At 51.8% G+C, this 15160-nt stretch overlaps 1 protein-coding gene across 2 annotated transcripts in view; it reads right to left on the bottom strand.

Annotated features, from left to right (window-relative positions):
* TRAF7 (TNF receptor associated factor 7) overlaps nucleotides 1–13940 on the bottom strand; it is a 28507-nt gene extending 14567 nt beyond the window's left edge. The window contains exons 1-4 of one of the 2 annotated variants that reach the window (XM_005523217.3): nucleotides 13781–13940; nucleotides 4615–4733; nucleotides 4360–4417; nucleotides 3231–3322 (exon numbers count right to left, since the gene is read on the bottom strand). In XM_005523217.3, coding sequence (XP_005523274.1) covers nucleotides 3231–3322; nucleotides 4360–4417; nucleotides 4615–4695 — 231 coding nt within the window. In that variant the 5' untranslated portion in view covers nucleotides 4696–4733; nucleotides 13781–13940. Of the gene's footprint in view, nucleotides 1–3230; nucleotides 3323–4359; nucleotides 4418–4614; nucleotides 4734–10779; nucleotides 10895–13780 lie in introns of those variants that run through there. The other variant, XM_088064341.1, reaches the window with a different exon arrangement.
* Nucleotides 13941–15160: the final 1220 nt, after the last annotated feature.

The raw sequence follows: 15160 nt of genomic DNA, 5'->3' as shown, positions 1-15160 counted from the left end.
GAAGAATGAAGCCAGGAGCTTCAGAGGCTCCAGACAAGGCACGATGGATGAGCATCTGCACGTGTCACACTCCCCAAGGCTTGGCTGCAGCCTCTGGTCCTGAGGAGTGTTGGCTGGAAGGAGCTCTGGACATCCCTGGCTGCCCACTGGAAAGGGACTGGCCCTGGCCCAGGCCTGGCACTGCCCAGGGAACAGGGAAAGCTGCACGGACCAGACTCTGCTGAGCCCCTGTCCTGCACCTTGTGAGAAAAACGCTTTTCCTCGTGTTCCCTCTGAGCCTGGGGGGCTGCATTCTGTGTGCCTGCCCTGGGTGCAAACGGGTGACATCAGGCCCAAAGACACACAAAGGCAAAGCAGGAGGGCAGTGGGGCAGGAAATTCAGCAATGAAAGCTGCGAGATGAGGTTCAGAGGCTGCTGCCCTCCCCGGAGACAAAGCATGCTGCAGTCCCAGTGCAGCCTGGCTGGGCTGCAGGAGAGCAGCACACCAGGATCCTGCTGGCTCCTCACACTGCTCTGCTGCTTCATTTTTATGATCCTGGGCTCTGAGGAACTCAGAAATGCTGCATCTGCTTACAAGCCAAAGCACAAATGTCTTTCCCTGAAAGACAGCATATTTATTGACTAAGTACATAAACCTTAAGGAGGAATGGTTATAATGAGGTAAATCCATTTTATGTGTATCCATTTATTTTATCATTTTCCTCTACTAGTAGCAGAAATTATTAAAATGACCAGAATGACTGTGCACAGTTTGCAGCTTGGAGGTGACAGGGGTGAGGGCAGCAAAGGCAGGCTCTGCAGGGAGGCAGGAGTGGCACCAGCAACACCCAGTGAGCATCACCAACAGAAAAGGGGAACTGCAGCGTGCTCAGGAGGCAGGGGTGGGAGACACAGAAGGTTTGTGGCTCGGCCCCCTGTGTCCTGGTTTGGATAATGCTGGTGTTAACTGCACAGCAGAGAAGGGGATGTGCTGAGAAGCATCCCTCACTGTCCCTGTGGGGACAACACAGAATGGCAGAGGGCATGCTGGCAGTTCCACACCCTCTGGGTATCTGCAGCCTTGCTTCTGCCAAGCAAACAAGGGTAAAACTCAAGAGACCTCATTTCTGCACTAAACATCAGGCACACCTTCAAACAGCCCAAGGATGGAGCACTCAAACACCTGATGGAAGATGGAGAGATTTTTGCTGGCAATTCAATCCAGCCTCTGGCTCAGAGGTGAAGCTCCCTGAAAACAACAGGCTTTGGACAGCCAGGCAGCCTCCATCCATGGTATCCAATTGTTCCAAAATTCAGCTGCAATCTTGAGCTGCATTCCCAGCACCTCAGCCTCCAGGTGGAGGCTCCAGCTGGTTCATGCAGCTCCAGCTCCATGCAGGCACAGCAAGGTGGGAACCTGTGGCACTGTGTCCAGGAAGGATGACAGCAGCCACTCAGTAATCCCTGCCCTGCACACAGAACACACTGCTCTGCTTTGTTTCATTAACAGCAGCTTTGCAAGGAAAGAAAAAGGGGTGGTGGAGGTCACAGGAGGGCTCAGACTCGTCTCCAACTGTCTCTCTGATGGTTGAGAAGCTCTTGGCAGCTTCTGGAGGAGGGAAAACTCAGTGATGAGGAAGGGAAATCCCAGATTATTTCTTGACAAAGCAAATGAAGCTTCCTAAGAGGGTTAGTGAGTCTGCCTGGAGCAGCAGGCAGAGCAGGACCGAGGTGGTTCTGGTTTGTCAGCACCTCACGCTGCTTCCTCAACCACTCATTAATCCTCTCACTATTTTTGCTAAAGAATATTTAACACTCCAGGGAAAGTGGGCTGAGACTGTCCAAGATGATTGAAGCTGGCTCCCAGCAGAGATCTCCCCCACTCTTGGCTGCACACCCCAGTTCATGCCAGTGGGGTTTTCAGAGGAGTCAGGGAGTTTCTTTATCAGATCTGGCTAAATGAAATATTTACAGCATCCCCTCCTCTGGAAAAATCCTCTCCTCTGCCCTGTGAGAACTGCCCAGCTTGTGAAAAGGGCATTGTGAGCCCAGCACTGAGCCCACAGGGTCCGTGCTGACAGCCAGGGGTGGCCTGAACACTGGCCCAGCTCATGGGGTCAGTGGTGGGCTGGAGAGCTGCACTTGCCAAGGACACCAGGCAAATTTTCAAAGGACTTGTTAGAAAAAAGACCAACAACAAACAAAACCCCCACGGGCTCACATAAAACACAGCAAGATCTCTGAGCAACAGAAGGAACTTTATAGGATGCTGACAATAAAATTCTTTGCAATCTGGTGTCAAATTTATTTTAAGAAGTGCTGCAGCTCCTCACTGTTGCTGACCCCAGTCTCCAACTCCAGCAGCAATGATCCATTTATGCCTGGCTTGGAAATTGGGTCTTGTAACCTAAGCCTACAAGTACTTAAGTTGAAGTTTGCTACTAATATGTTTAGATCTGAAGAAAGCCTGTGTTTGTGAGATGTGGCTGGAGCACCAGGGACAAGAGGAGGTCCAGCCTTGGAGCTGTCCATCCTTTCATCAAGGTTTGCTTTGCTATTCTTGATTTAATTGATTTAGCTAACTTAATTTCTCCACAAGCAGCTAACACTGGAGCCTGTTAAATCACTAAATTCCCCAAAAAGAACTTGCTCAGAAGTGAGTGAGAAAACTGGATACAAAATTGGGAACTGCTTTACCACCAAGTTACTGGGAGACACGGGAATGGTTTGTGTAGGAAGCCCAGCACAGTCCATAGTGCCCAATATCCCACTCTGCAGGTTCCAAACCCTCTCCCTGTGGTCAGAGGCCCCATCTGGAGGTGGGAATAGGAATGGATTCTGTAACTCCACAACTGCAGAGCCAGCTGGGATCCATCCAACAGGGCTCTGCCTGGTCCCAGTCACAGCCCAGACATCCCCTGCAGGAGCTGTTTCCTGCTGTCCCAGGAGCCAGGTACACCCTCCCAAGGAGGCTCTGGGATTTGTAGTTCCCAGGCTTTGGATCCACAGAGTTGAAACAGTGTGGAAAGCAGCAGGAGCAGCTCCACCCTAAAGCCCCAGGTCAGGATGAGCTGCTTCCCCACAGCACCAGCCTCGGGAGCAGCCAGGAGTGCTGAGGCTGGTCCTGCCCCTGGGGCACATGTAAGATAGAGAATGATGAGGCAGGCAGAGGAGTCCAGAGGAGCTCCAGACACCTCTTATTTCACTCCTGATCACCTAAGCCAGTCAGAAGGGTCCTGACAACACCTACCATGCCATCATCCTCATCCCGAGGAGAGTACGTGAGGGTGCTGGAGGAGGACGGGGTCCGACGGTGCTGCTTGAAAGTATTGGTCCCGTCAGCTTTAAAGGGAATTAGAAAAGAAAAAGAAGTATTTAGGCTCCTCAGAAACATTTCCAAGCTACGGGACAGCCTCTGTAGCTGTGAGTGTTCCTTAGACAAGGAAAAGACTAGGGATTCTCCAATGCTGGTTCATGACTGGATGTATCAGCACAGGCAGAACCCCGATCTCTGAGAGCTTTCCCAGAAAAGAGATAATATTCTGTCAGGTCCACAGGTTAAAAATACTATTAAAAAGAAACTTTATACTCCCACATATCTCAGTCACCAATAAAAATTGCCTGGAACCAGGGAGGTCTGGATATCCCTGAGGCACAGGGGAGCCATGCTAAATTAAATATGAAATATTTGTATAGAGATCATGTATCTGACTCTTATACGTATCAAAGCCTGAATGTAAATATTCAGGAGTCCAAAACCATCCAGAGTCCAGGACAAATGTAATTCAAACATTTTTCCTGGGCAGATGTTAATTTCCTTATCAAAATCAGTGTCAAGTGTTTTTGTCTCTATTAAAGGAAGGATATTTGTATTCCAAAATGAAACCAGGCCTCTTCCTACATTCACCCCATGTGTCAGGGCTCAGGCTTCCCTCACCTGCTGAGCTTAGAGGAACAAGGCACAGGAATTGTAAATGAGCAGGGACATTTGCATCCCCTCCTGTCTGAGCTAAAAACGGCCACGGGGTTTTACCAAAGCTCCTGACTCACAGTCAGGCACAGAAGGAAGATGGAAATTTTCAGCATTGGTGACGATTCTCACAGGGATCAATAAGATTTGGTGCTGAGCTCAGTATCAAACCCTGTTGTACTACTCTGTTTTCAGCACTGCCATCCCAGTGGTACTGCTCAGTCTGCCTGAGGAGAGAAAATTCCTGTGCCTGCTCATTTCCATCATGTCAGGACACTTGGGCTGCATAACACCAAACCCAGCCCTCAACACCTGGTCAATGACCAGAGAGATTCTCCCAACAGCTTTATGATCTGTAAAACAACAACAACCACCCTGGGATCACACACAGTACACATGAAATACTCACCCTTTGTGATGGTGGTCACAGCAGAGAAGGCTGGTCCAAAAGTTGTTTCCATTCTTGTCTGCAATATTGAAAAAATGAATGTCAGGACATTTAAAGCCTTCAGATTTTGCCTGAGCTGGTGAAATACTGCATACACAGCTTCTATCTGTGAAAAATGAGATTTTAAGTGGCAAGAAAATACCCTGTTTCAAAAGCAAGGATGAGAAGACAGGAAGCAGCCCTGTCCCCTGCCTGTGCCACCAGCAGTGGCCTTACCCCGTTAGTGTTTTCAGAAGTAGTGATGCTTGTTGTGCCACTGGAGAAACGATTGTAGCGAGCGTTCTTGTTTGAGCTCATAATCTAGGCCAGCATCTGTTAGTCATGGGAAGCTTGCTCTGTGGAAGAAGAAGGATACAAAGGGAGTTAGGCAGGTTGTGGGTATTTTCCTGGGCTCAGAGAACACTCTCCTGCAGCACAAAGCCCAAGTGTTTACCTAAACTCACATAAACCTGGATTTTCAGAAGCAAGAGGTGAAGACAAAGACAGATTCCTTCAAATTATTCCTGAGTGAGCGTTCAACATTTTTTAAATATGATTATTTTTTAATAAGAGCCTCATTTCTCTTCGTCCACTGTTTCATTAGGCTCAAGTTTGCAAAGTCAAGAATTCCACAACAATAATCTGCAGAAACACAAGGAATTTGCTTTCTTTAACCTCTGCTGAAACCTGATAGTGCTTCAGGGCACAATTATGCTGCTGTCCCAGCAAATCTGACAAGATGCTCTCAGTCTCCTTCAGAGCCAGGACAGCCTCAGGAAGGAGCTGCAGCTCCTCTGCCATCACACAGAGGTGCTCCTGGCTCAGAGTTTCTCTCAGAGAGGACAAAGCTCAACCTGGCATTGGGGAGGTGAAGTGTCTCAGGTGTTTCCAGCAACTGGTTTTCTCTTATCTGGGAGGGACAAGTCCTAAATCTCCAAGCTCTTTATAAAAACACCACTGTGATCTCTCCACTTTACAACAAGGGAAACTGAGGCTGAGTGAGAGAGCTGGGATTTGTGCAGGGATTCCCACCCTCCCTGGAGAGCCCTGGCAGGGACTGGGCACATCCTGCACAAGCATTTTAAACACTGCAGAGGTGACAGCTGAGCTGTCCTCGGGCCAGGCTCTGCCCAGGGCCTGACACAGCACTTGCTGGGGCTCCCTGCAGCTCTGCACCCAACAGCAACAGCAGAATCCTGAGCAGGGAATTGCTGCTCAGGTCTAGACTCTCAGAAACAACTAGAATAGCCAAAAAATCACAAAAAAAACACCCCAAAATTACAAAGAAAAAACAATCAGAAATCCTGAAACCAAACCCAAAACCATCTGAAAACCAGGGATCTGGATAATGTTTTCCAGACATGTGACAGCACTGTCCTGGCTGCTTGCAAATGCCAGATCCCTGAGGAGATGCTGAGCACAGAGTCTGGAGTTGTCTCAGAAGCAGCAGGAATGAAGCAGAGTTGTGCTGCAGCATCGGGGAGACCTGCAGAGTTTAAAGCTGGGCTCCAGCACACCAGAAGTTTGGCTTTGGCCATGGGATCCTTTTATTCCTGTCCATGTTCCTGAGGCCACAGAGAGCAGAGGGAGGGTGGGAGAGGGCAGAAAAAGGGTTTGGGCCACTGTCCCCAGGAGATGGGAACCCCACTCACTCAGCCTCTCTCCCTCTGGCAGCTTTGGATGAACCACTGCAGCTCGTGGCTTCCTCCAGGCAAAAATTCTCCCCCTCTGCACAAGCCTGAAGATTCCCCTTTTCCACTTCAAAGCCTGAAGATGAGAGGTCTCCAGCTGGGGTCTCCAGATGATGCAGTGCTCATAAATTAAGCAGAGCAAGTATTTCCACGAGTGATGGCACAAACTGCCGCGTTTCCTGGGATTTCCCGTCTCAAGGCTGCATTATCTCATGTCCAGTAACATGTGTATCACTAAAATTCCCCTCTCCACAGGTTCCCTACATCTAGCAGTACAGCTGGGCTCACCACTCTCCTCTGGAAAAGGGATTCTGCACTCTGCTCCTCCCATTATTGGGTGGAAATAGAGAAATATTCAAATTTCCAGGGATATGAATCCATGCAACACCTACCCACACACCCTTTATCCTACTCAGAGGCAGCAAAGGATTTGCTCCCACTTCATCAGCTGTGTCAGTTAAGGTGAAGGGAACCTTGCATATCAAATATTCCTCTTGGGGTTTAGGGCAAACAGTCATTTCCAGATGGAAAGAGAGGAAACCCACCCTGATGGAGGATCATGGGCTGTCTGGAGACTCAGGCAGAGCTTTGTTCCCTCTCATTTTCAGGGTATGTATCACCTTCAGATGGAACAGATGGAGACTCAAGCAACGGGAAACACTCAGAGACAGGGAAAACAAAAATGGGGATAAAGTGACAGCGTGAGGAGTTGTGTGGTATCATTAAAGGTTGGCTCAGATGTGCCACAAGCACACCTGAGCCACTGCAATGACCCTTCAATCCCCGCCTGGGAACCTCCAGTAAATCCAAAGTGGGGAGGGAATGTGGAATACAGGGATTTTCCACTGGCTGTTCATAAGCTTGACCTGTGCCTGCAGCTTAGCTGAGCAAGGTACCTGCAGCAGCAGCAGCAGCAGCAGCAGGGAGCCTGCTCTTGTCTGCTCCAGAGCAGAGGAATGTGAGAAATGGAAAAAATGTCCAGCAGAATATCAGCCAGGCTGCACAACACCAGCAGCCACAGCGCTTCTGATGCCAGCCCAAACCTCTGCACCCACCACACACAGGAGCATCTCAGCAGAGCAGACACCCAGAGCATCGTCTGACAAGCTCCTCACACCTTCCTTTCCATCTCAGAGCATTTTCCAACTGATATCAAAGAAATTAAAAGGAGGTAGAAAAGAGCTGATGGTGTCAATGTTAATGCCAGCTTCCCACAGCACTTGTAAAAATCTCTGCACCTTTGCTTGGCATCTGAACCCTGCCAGCTACACTGTCCTGTGCTCCCAGGCCTGGAGATGAGTGTCCCTCTTGGTGCTGGGAACTCAGCCTGTGATCCAGATTCTACTTGCCTGGCTTTATTTTTTTAATTTTTTTTTTTTAACATGCAGTATCAGTGGTTTTTACAGTAAACAAAGAGGAGGGAAAATCTTCCCAGGAAAAGGGAAGCTCTGGGGACCCAATATTCAGTAAATCCCACAGGTGATCATAACCAGATGTGGGGGAGGGCAGGGACAGGTTTCAGTATTTGCACATCACAGGGATCAACTCCAGGCTTTTGAGTGAGAATAAAAGCCTTCAAATCCTGCTGTAGTAATCCAGGCAAGAAAAAGCCCAACCAGCAGTAGCTGCAGGGGGAAGCAGGGCTCCTTCTCCCCACTGCTGAGGGGAGATCCAACAGGATCAGCCACGGATCAGCCCATGGGCTGCACCTCAGAGCTGCGAGGAGAATCAGCACAGGGGCCTGGATAATTCTCCCTCTCTGCCCACTGAAGCTCTCTCCAGGGTTATTCACCCCTAAGAAAACTGCTGGACTGGCAAATTGTCCAGTGGGAAAGGCAGGCACGGGTTATCCTGCCCTGGCTGACGTGAACTGCCTTATCTCACAGCTTGGGTATTTATGGCGTAAGACACGAGCTTCTGTTCCTCTTACAGCACTCACAACAAGAAGGGTTACACATCCTGGAGAGTCTTGGCACATCCCCAGGGAAATACTCCAACAACAGCACCGGCAGCTCCTTGGGACAAGGGCAAGATGTGCAGGTGCCAAGGGTGTTTATGGGCTAATTAACTATTCTGTGCCCATCAGCACCTCAGGGTGACGAGGACTGTCAGCATCTGGTCTGACCTGTACAGCACAGGCTGTAAGAATGCAGAGCCACAGCAGATCCCTGGAGCCTGCTGGTCACTCCTCAGCCCAGGGAACAGCAGGACACGGCTCCCAAGCACCGCTGCAGAGCTCAGCTCCTGGCTGAGGATGGTGAATAAAAGCCAGCAGTGAAATCACCACATCTGCAGGTGACACTCAGCTCTTCTGAGCAGTCGAAACCAGCTGGTGGTGAAGAACTTGTGAAAAACCCCACAAAACCAAGGAGACAAGGAGGCTAAAATCTAAAAGACCTGAGCCAGCAGGACATTTCTTACACTCTTCAGATGTCAGTCAGTGCAGGAGGGACATTAAACACGACCAGAAGTTCAGCTTTACTGACAGGATGTGGCACCTCCACCTGATGAATCTCTGAAACAGTCTTTTTACTGTTTATACATTTTTCTTAAAAGTCACACCAGCTTTTCTGAGTGTCTTACAGTGAGACCATAATTGTACTGAGCTGTCATCAATAAAAATAAAAGGGTTATTTTTAATTGCTGCTACTTTTACCACTGACTGCAGGACTGAGAGAGAACATTCAACAGCTGTTTGAACACTGCCATGCCTTTGAACAAATGGAGTTCAGAAAGGAAAAGCATTTCATACAGTGCTTTTCCTAAAGGATAATGAAGCCTTGGGATAGAAGAATACTTTATGTTAAAACCTGAAGCTGTAACTTTCAAATGTCCCCATATCTGGATCAAAAGTGATTGCTCTGGTGAAACGAAGCACCTCAATTTTCCCAGAAAAAAATAAAATCAAATTAGAACTTAAAACAGAGGCCAATATTCAGTCCTGTTCCACGTCACAAAAGCTACATTTGAAACTTTATTTCCATTTCAGGTAACCTGGGAGGATCCACCTACAACACCAATTTTGTTATGCAGCCCAGGTCTCAACAGTTCTGACCCTGCAATCGAAATTGTCCTGTGTGGGCTCAGCACCTCCTCAGTCACTGCTGGGCAGGAACATTCACAGCTCTGCCACACAGGGACCTTAATCAAAAGTTGCTTTAAAATTTGGCCCTGCCATTGCAGAGCTGCGTGCTGTGCTTCTCACAGCTTGTGCTCTTCCACATCCTCCACAAAGAACAGACCCCCGAGCCCATCACATTGTTAAACTGTGGATTTGGTGGAAGAAAAAGAATAAAACCCCAGCCAAGCCCTGAAACCAACAACGTCCTCCCCCTCCAAGGCAAAAACATCTCAGTTCTGCTGCAGTTCCTCGGGAGGGAATGGCCAACTCCATGCAAGGCAGATCCTGATGAAACATCTCACACTTCAGAAGCTGAGAACAGTCACTCTCACCACTCACACCACAACTGCTGCTCACTGGTGCTCCTCAGACTTGTCTGACAGAGAGAAAAACTGGCTGCCAAGACCCCACAGGGTCCTGTGGGCTGGCTCAGCTCTGCTGTTGGTCTCTCTACTGCAAATCTGACAGGGAGAGGGGCTTGCAACTCAACTGAAAAGCCCTGAAGACATGGCAGGGCAGCAGCAAAGACTGGGGGGGATGGAGAGATTTGGCCTCTGCTCTTCCAAGGAAGCCAGAGGAATGTTTGTCTCACCTGGATTCTGCTGTCCTGGAGTCCTGCTAGAGCCAAAGCAATCAAAGCTCCTCTCTCCTTTATTCCCCATTCCTGTGCCATGGCTGAGGCCTTTTCCAGCTGCTTTGCCACACAGTTGGCTTCAGTGCATCCCTGGGAAAGCTGTAACCACCCCATCACACTGCGGGATTCTTCCAGATTAAAGTCATAGGAAACCTGAGCCCATAGCCATGACTCAAAAAGCACAAAGTATCACTTCCCACCCCCTGCTCCCCCCAACATCCTCCAAAGCTTTGACACCTCGTGACACACACTCTTCTCTGCCCTCTGGATGCAAACACAACACTTCAAAGATCCAGCTGAAATGCATCATCTCCTTCAGGAAAAAAAAAAACCAATCCAGAAAATTCCAGTCACCTGCTCTTTTTTGTAAAGTTTCCTTGGACTTTGTCACTGAGAACATGCAGGAGGTGCCCGTAGATACCAACACTCATCCATCAAATTAGTGATCCTTGGAGAAACAGCACCAAATCCTTAATTCCAAAAGAAATCAGGGCATGTGGACACTTCCACGATGGCAAATCTACTGATAGCTTTGAGATAGAAGCACCACTCAGTGTCCCACAACCCCCAAACACCACGGATTAAACTCTCCCCCAGTGACTCAGAATTCCAGGGGAGGCAGTGGGACACCACTTCTCACAAACCCTGCCTAAGGAACATCGAGGATTTCCCACTTCTGAAACACCAGGAACAACCTCAGGACACACTTGCTGGGGTTGCTGCAATCAAGCATTCCATGCCCTTGCAAAGGTCACTCTGAAGGACCATAAAATCAGTGTAACAGCTGCTGGACAGGCCACAGGTCCCCCCCTTCCTGGGGGGACTCGGGTACCTCCTGCTCTCTGCTGAGGGATGAAACCAGTTCCTCTCTCTCTGCTAAAGAGAAGCAGCTTCCCCAGGAATGCTGCTGACAGCCTGACACCTGGAGCCAACACTTCTCCTTGGAGGAAACTCACCCTTGGCCATCCCGGAGCGGCGGAAGCCGGCAAGATGCCACCACCATGCCCGGTTCCTGAGCTGTGGACAGGATTTTCCTCGGCCAAAGTGCCTCTTCCGCTTCGTGTGTGCGAGCGAGGATCGCTCTCCACTGATGTAAACACAAAGGCATGCGGAGCAGTGGGCGAGATGTAAATCCAGCTGGAAAATCCCACAGCTCAGCCAATCTCCAGGCTGCCTCCCAGCTTTGCCCCGGCTGCTCCGGGTTCAGTTTAGTGCAGGAAAAACAACCTCGCTCTCAGCACACATGGATTTGTTCCCCTGATCGGAGAAAGCTCCGGGGACAGAAAAGTCCTTCGCTTGCTTTAAGGGGACTTTGAATTTCTCACGTTCTTTTATAGTTCCTGAACTATTTGGAATTCTGAATAACAAACAACAACACGCTTTTTGCCTGGAGAGACAATCCAGGGAAATGCAGTTAAATAAGAACAGCCAAAAAAAGGCAGAGCTGGGGAGCAGGACTGCCCCGAAACACAGACACTGATGGTGGTGCCGGGACACCCCTCCCACAGCTGAGGCTTTCCTGGGCACAGGCACTGCCCTGCTCCAGCCCCAGGACACCTCGTTAAAAGCAGGAAGGTGACTCTGAAGCTCCAAGCTCGGCTCGAGGCAGAGCAGGAGCAGCCTGAATGGGTAATCTGGGGTTCTGCTGCTTCAGGCTCCTGGGGGACTTGCTGAGCTCAAAGAAGGGTGACATGTACCCCTGTGAGCAACCAGCTGCCTCCATCCTTGTGCCAGCTGTCCCTGCAGCCCCTGATCCGACCCATGGGCACAGGGATGTGCTGGTGTGTGCCTCACCATGACCATGGCAAAGGGGCACAGGCAGGGAAGGGACAGCACAGGGAATAAAAACCAGGAGGGAAGAGTTCCAACAGACTGAACATGGCTGTGTAATCCAAGTACTGGTACCCAGGAGGGATTTTCTCTCCAATGCTCTCCTCCTGGCACACCTGGGCTGAGATACGCCGTGAGAAAGGTACAGTCACGCTCCAGGAAATCCCACACTCAGGGCCAGCAGGGCTTGGAAGGTCCCTGGGAACAGGGGAATGCTCCAGGTGACCGATTGCTGAACCCCAGTGAGGCTGCAAAGTGCTCAGGAGTGGCCAGGAGCACCCCCAGGCGCAGGGCAGAGCTGGCACCAGCACACGGTGCCCTACAACCATCCAGAGCCTGCAGGGCTCCCTGAGGCTCCAGCAGCACCTCGGGATTGTGGAGCCCTGGGAAAGGAAGGGCTGACTTCAGGCATGGAACAAAAACTTCCACGTGATGTTCAGACGTGGGTCTAGGCCATCAGAGGCTGTGCTGCCACAGGAGAGCTCACCCTGGGATCCAAACCACCCAAAAACTATGGATTGGGTTTTTTTTTTCTTTTCTTGAGTCCAGTCAATATGAAAACCCCACGTGAGTGTTAGCAGTGAAGGTACCAGCATCCCCTGACTGGAAGAAGCACTGTGGCTCAGGTTTGCCACTTCCACAGGGTGAAACATTCCCTCCCTCTGGCCGTGTCACCTGCACACAAACCAAATCCCAGCGCCAGAACCTTCTGGGTGGATTCAGCCTGTCCCTTCCCCGCTCCAGACAGGGGACCCCAGGACCTGGAGGGAATCCAGCAGGCTGCAGACAGTACCTGCTCCTGCAGCTTTCTGCATGATTTTAGGAATTTCCCTTCCCAAGGGAGGAGCAGGTTGCACATCAGAAGGAATTTCTGGAAAGGGTTGTCAGGAATTGGAAGGGGATGCCCAAGGAGGTTTGGAGTCCCCATCCCTGGAGACGTCCAAGGAATGCCTGGATGTGGCACTCAGTGCTCTGGGCTGGGATCAGACACAGGCTGGACCCAATGGTCTTGGAGGTATTTTCCAACCTAAACAATCCTGGGATTCTGTGATCTCACACTACTTTCACTCATCAAGGGCTTTCTGGAAGCATCCTTGACCCCCCAAACCTTCTCCTGCAAGCCCCACCATCCTCACTGGAAGCTGAAAGCGCTGGCAGACAAACACTCGAGGCCAAAATGCAGCAGCTGTTTAAGAGGAACCCGACTGCTCAGCGCAGGCTGAAAACACATCACTGGGGGGAAAACGCACAGGGAGGCAAAATTAGACTGCTGGCACTGAAACAAAGGCAGAGCAACGTTGCCAAAGTGGAAAAAACAACTGCTAGGTCACAGTTCTTAACACAGCTACGCCCTGGCAGGGACAAGAGCCTGGACCTGGCGCGTTATGGATACGCCAAACCCAGCTCTTGTAGCACTCAGCAGCCCCCGGCAGCAGAGCCGCTGTCTCTGACCCCAGCAGAGCTGAAAGGGAGGCTGAAGCCAAGGGAAATCCTCCCCTCTGCCCTTCCCAGCCCAGGGATCCCACAGGGGCAAAGCGTTTGTCTGTCACCGGGACAGCAGCGGCAGGGGACAGAGCCCAGGAGCTCCCTTGAAATGAGAAGAGGATGGCACAATCCACAATCCACAATCCACAGCCTGACCCACACCTGCAAACGTCCTGGGGGAGCTACGGAGACCTACCCCAGATATCCCACATTTTACACACTGTGCACCCAAAGCCCAGGGAAATGAGGTTACTGGAGGGCAGGAAAGAACCAGCAGCAACACGTGCTGCGCTCGGACAAGGAACGGAGCAGAAAACGACGAAACTAAGCAGGAAAAGCCAAAGCTAAGCAGAGTCTGCGATGAGAGGCAGCGAACACACCGGGAGGGCAGCGGGGGCGATGAGCGAGACCTGGGCGGGATTGACCGGGAACGGAACAGCGCAGATGATGCTGGAGCTCCTCTGAGCGCCCCAAGAGAGCCGCTGGCACCCCCAGACACAGCGGGCGGTGGGCACGGGGCAGCCCCGGGAGCCTCCGCCGCCACTTCCCCGGCCCGCGGCCCAGCTCCCCGGCCCAGCCCGGGCCCTCCCCTCACGGAGCCGCCCGGCGCGGCCCGCCCGGCTTCCCCCGGCCCGCCCGTACCTCCCAGCGGCGGCGGGGGCCGCAGCGCCGGTGCCCGGTCCCGGCACATCGCGCCCGGGCCTGCTCTCCGCTGCCGCCCGGCCCGGAAGAGCCGCACCCAGCGCTCCTCGGGACTTGTAGTCCCGTGCGCCGCTTCTTCCCCGCGCCGCCGAACGGCTTGGACTACAACTCCCGGCATCCCCCGCAGAACGGCACTCCCTGCTACAACCACCGCTGCTACTGGTTCGGCCCGGCCTCCTCCAGTGACCAATCAGGAGGCGGCAACAGAAGCCTCGGGCCACGCTGCGCTGTCCATCGCCATTGGCGCGGAGGAGAGCGGCGGCCAATCAGCGCTGGGAGAGGCGGGGCGGCGGTCACGCCAACCGCTGGCGATTGGCTGTGCCCACAGCAGCCTGACCAATAGCGGCGTGGCGGAGGCCATAAACGACGTAGCGTGGAACACGTGCGTTCTTTTCAGCCAGAGGTGCGGAATGGGGCGGTCGGGAGCGGGGCCGGTAACGGGGGTGGTAACGGGGGTATTACCGAGGGCGGGCCGGTGATGATCCACATTTACCTTTCTGACACCTCGTCTGAGGGCGGCGGGCGGCCGCAGCCCCTGCTGAGCAGCCACGGCTGAGGTCCGCGGTACCGCGGCCCGGCTGGGCGGGCGGTCGGAACCTCCCCCTCACGCGCTGCCTTCTCCCCTCAGGGCTCGGCGGGAACCGGCGGCGCGGGACTCGGCGGTGGCGGCGTCCCGGAGCCTCCGTGCCCGATCCGCGGCGGGGCCCGGCGTTCTGGGCCGCTAAAACGCGGTGTCTCCTGTTCCGGGGTTTGCGGTAAGTGGGGCTGAGCCCCATAGGGAAATCCTCTACAACTTGGAAGCACAAAGATGCAGCTGCAGAATGGGCTGGAGGAAAGAATTCACCGACTTTCACTCGCCCTCACGGGTTAGTTAAAGGTGAATGTCTGGGCAAGGTGATGGCTGCAGTAGTGCGAGTAAATGAAGGGATTTACACTCTTAACGTCAATGCTACAGTGTGCAGATGGACAATTTAAAACCTTTTTTTCTGTTTAGCTCCGTGGAAGATAACAAGTTACTCCTATAATGTTTTCTCAGTCTCAAAACCAGCCTTATTCATAATTGCTTTACTGCTGTATTTCTGCTTTGGCTTCTATATAAAACAAATTTTGTAGCTTGTGGGTGAATAAAGTTTTGTAAAGTCTGGGTTTTGCTTTTGTTTGTCACAGTTTCCATGGGTGACGTGTAACTTTACAGACTGACTGGAAACTTGTGTTTACCCAGTGGAACTGGAGTGCATTGAAATTTGCTGCACTTTGCTCAGCCCTGCTCCCTTCATTGGAATCTTGGAGTCCCTTTGGTTGGAAAAGACTTTTGAGGCC

This window comes from Pseudopodoces humilis, chromosome 18 (assembly GCF_049639895.1).
Source record: "Pseudopodoces humilis isolate 2021_Gansu_Grassland_sample_001 chromosome 18, ASM4963989v1, whole genome shotgun sequence".
Classification (NCBI taxonomy): Eukaryota; Metazoa; Chordata; class Aves; order Passeriformes; family Paridae; genus Pseudopodoces; species Pseudopodoces humilis.
Note: the sequence above shows the minus strand (reverse complement) of the source record. Positions and strands in the feature narration are given on the sequence as shown.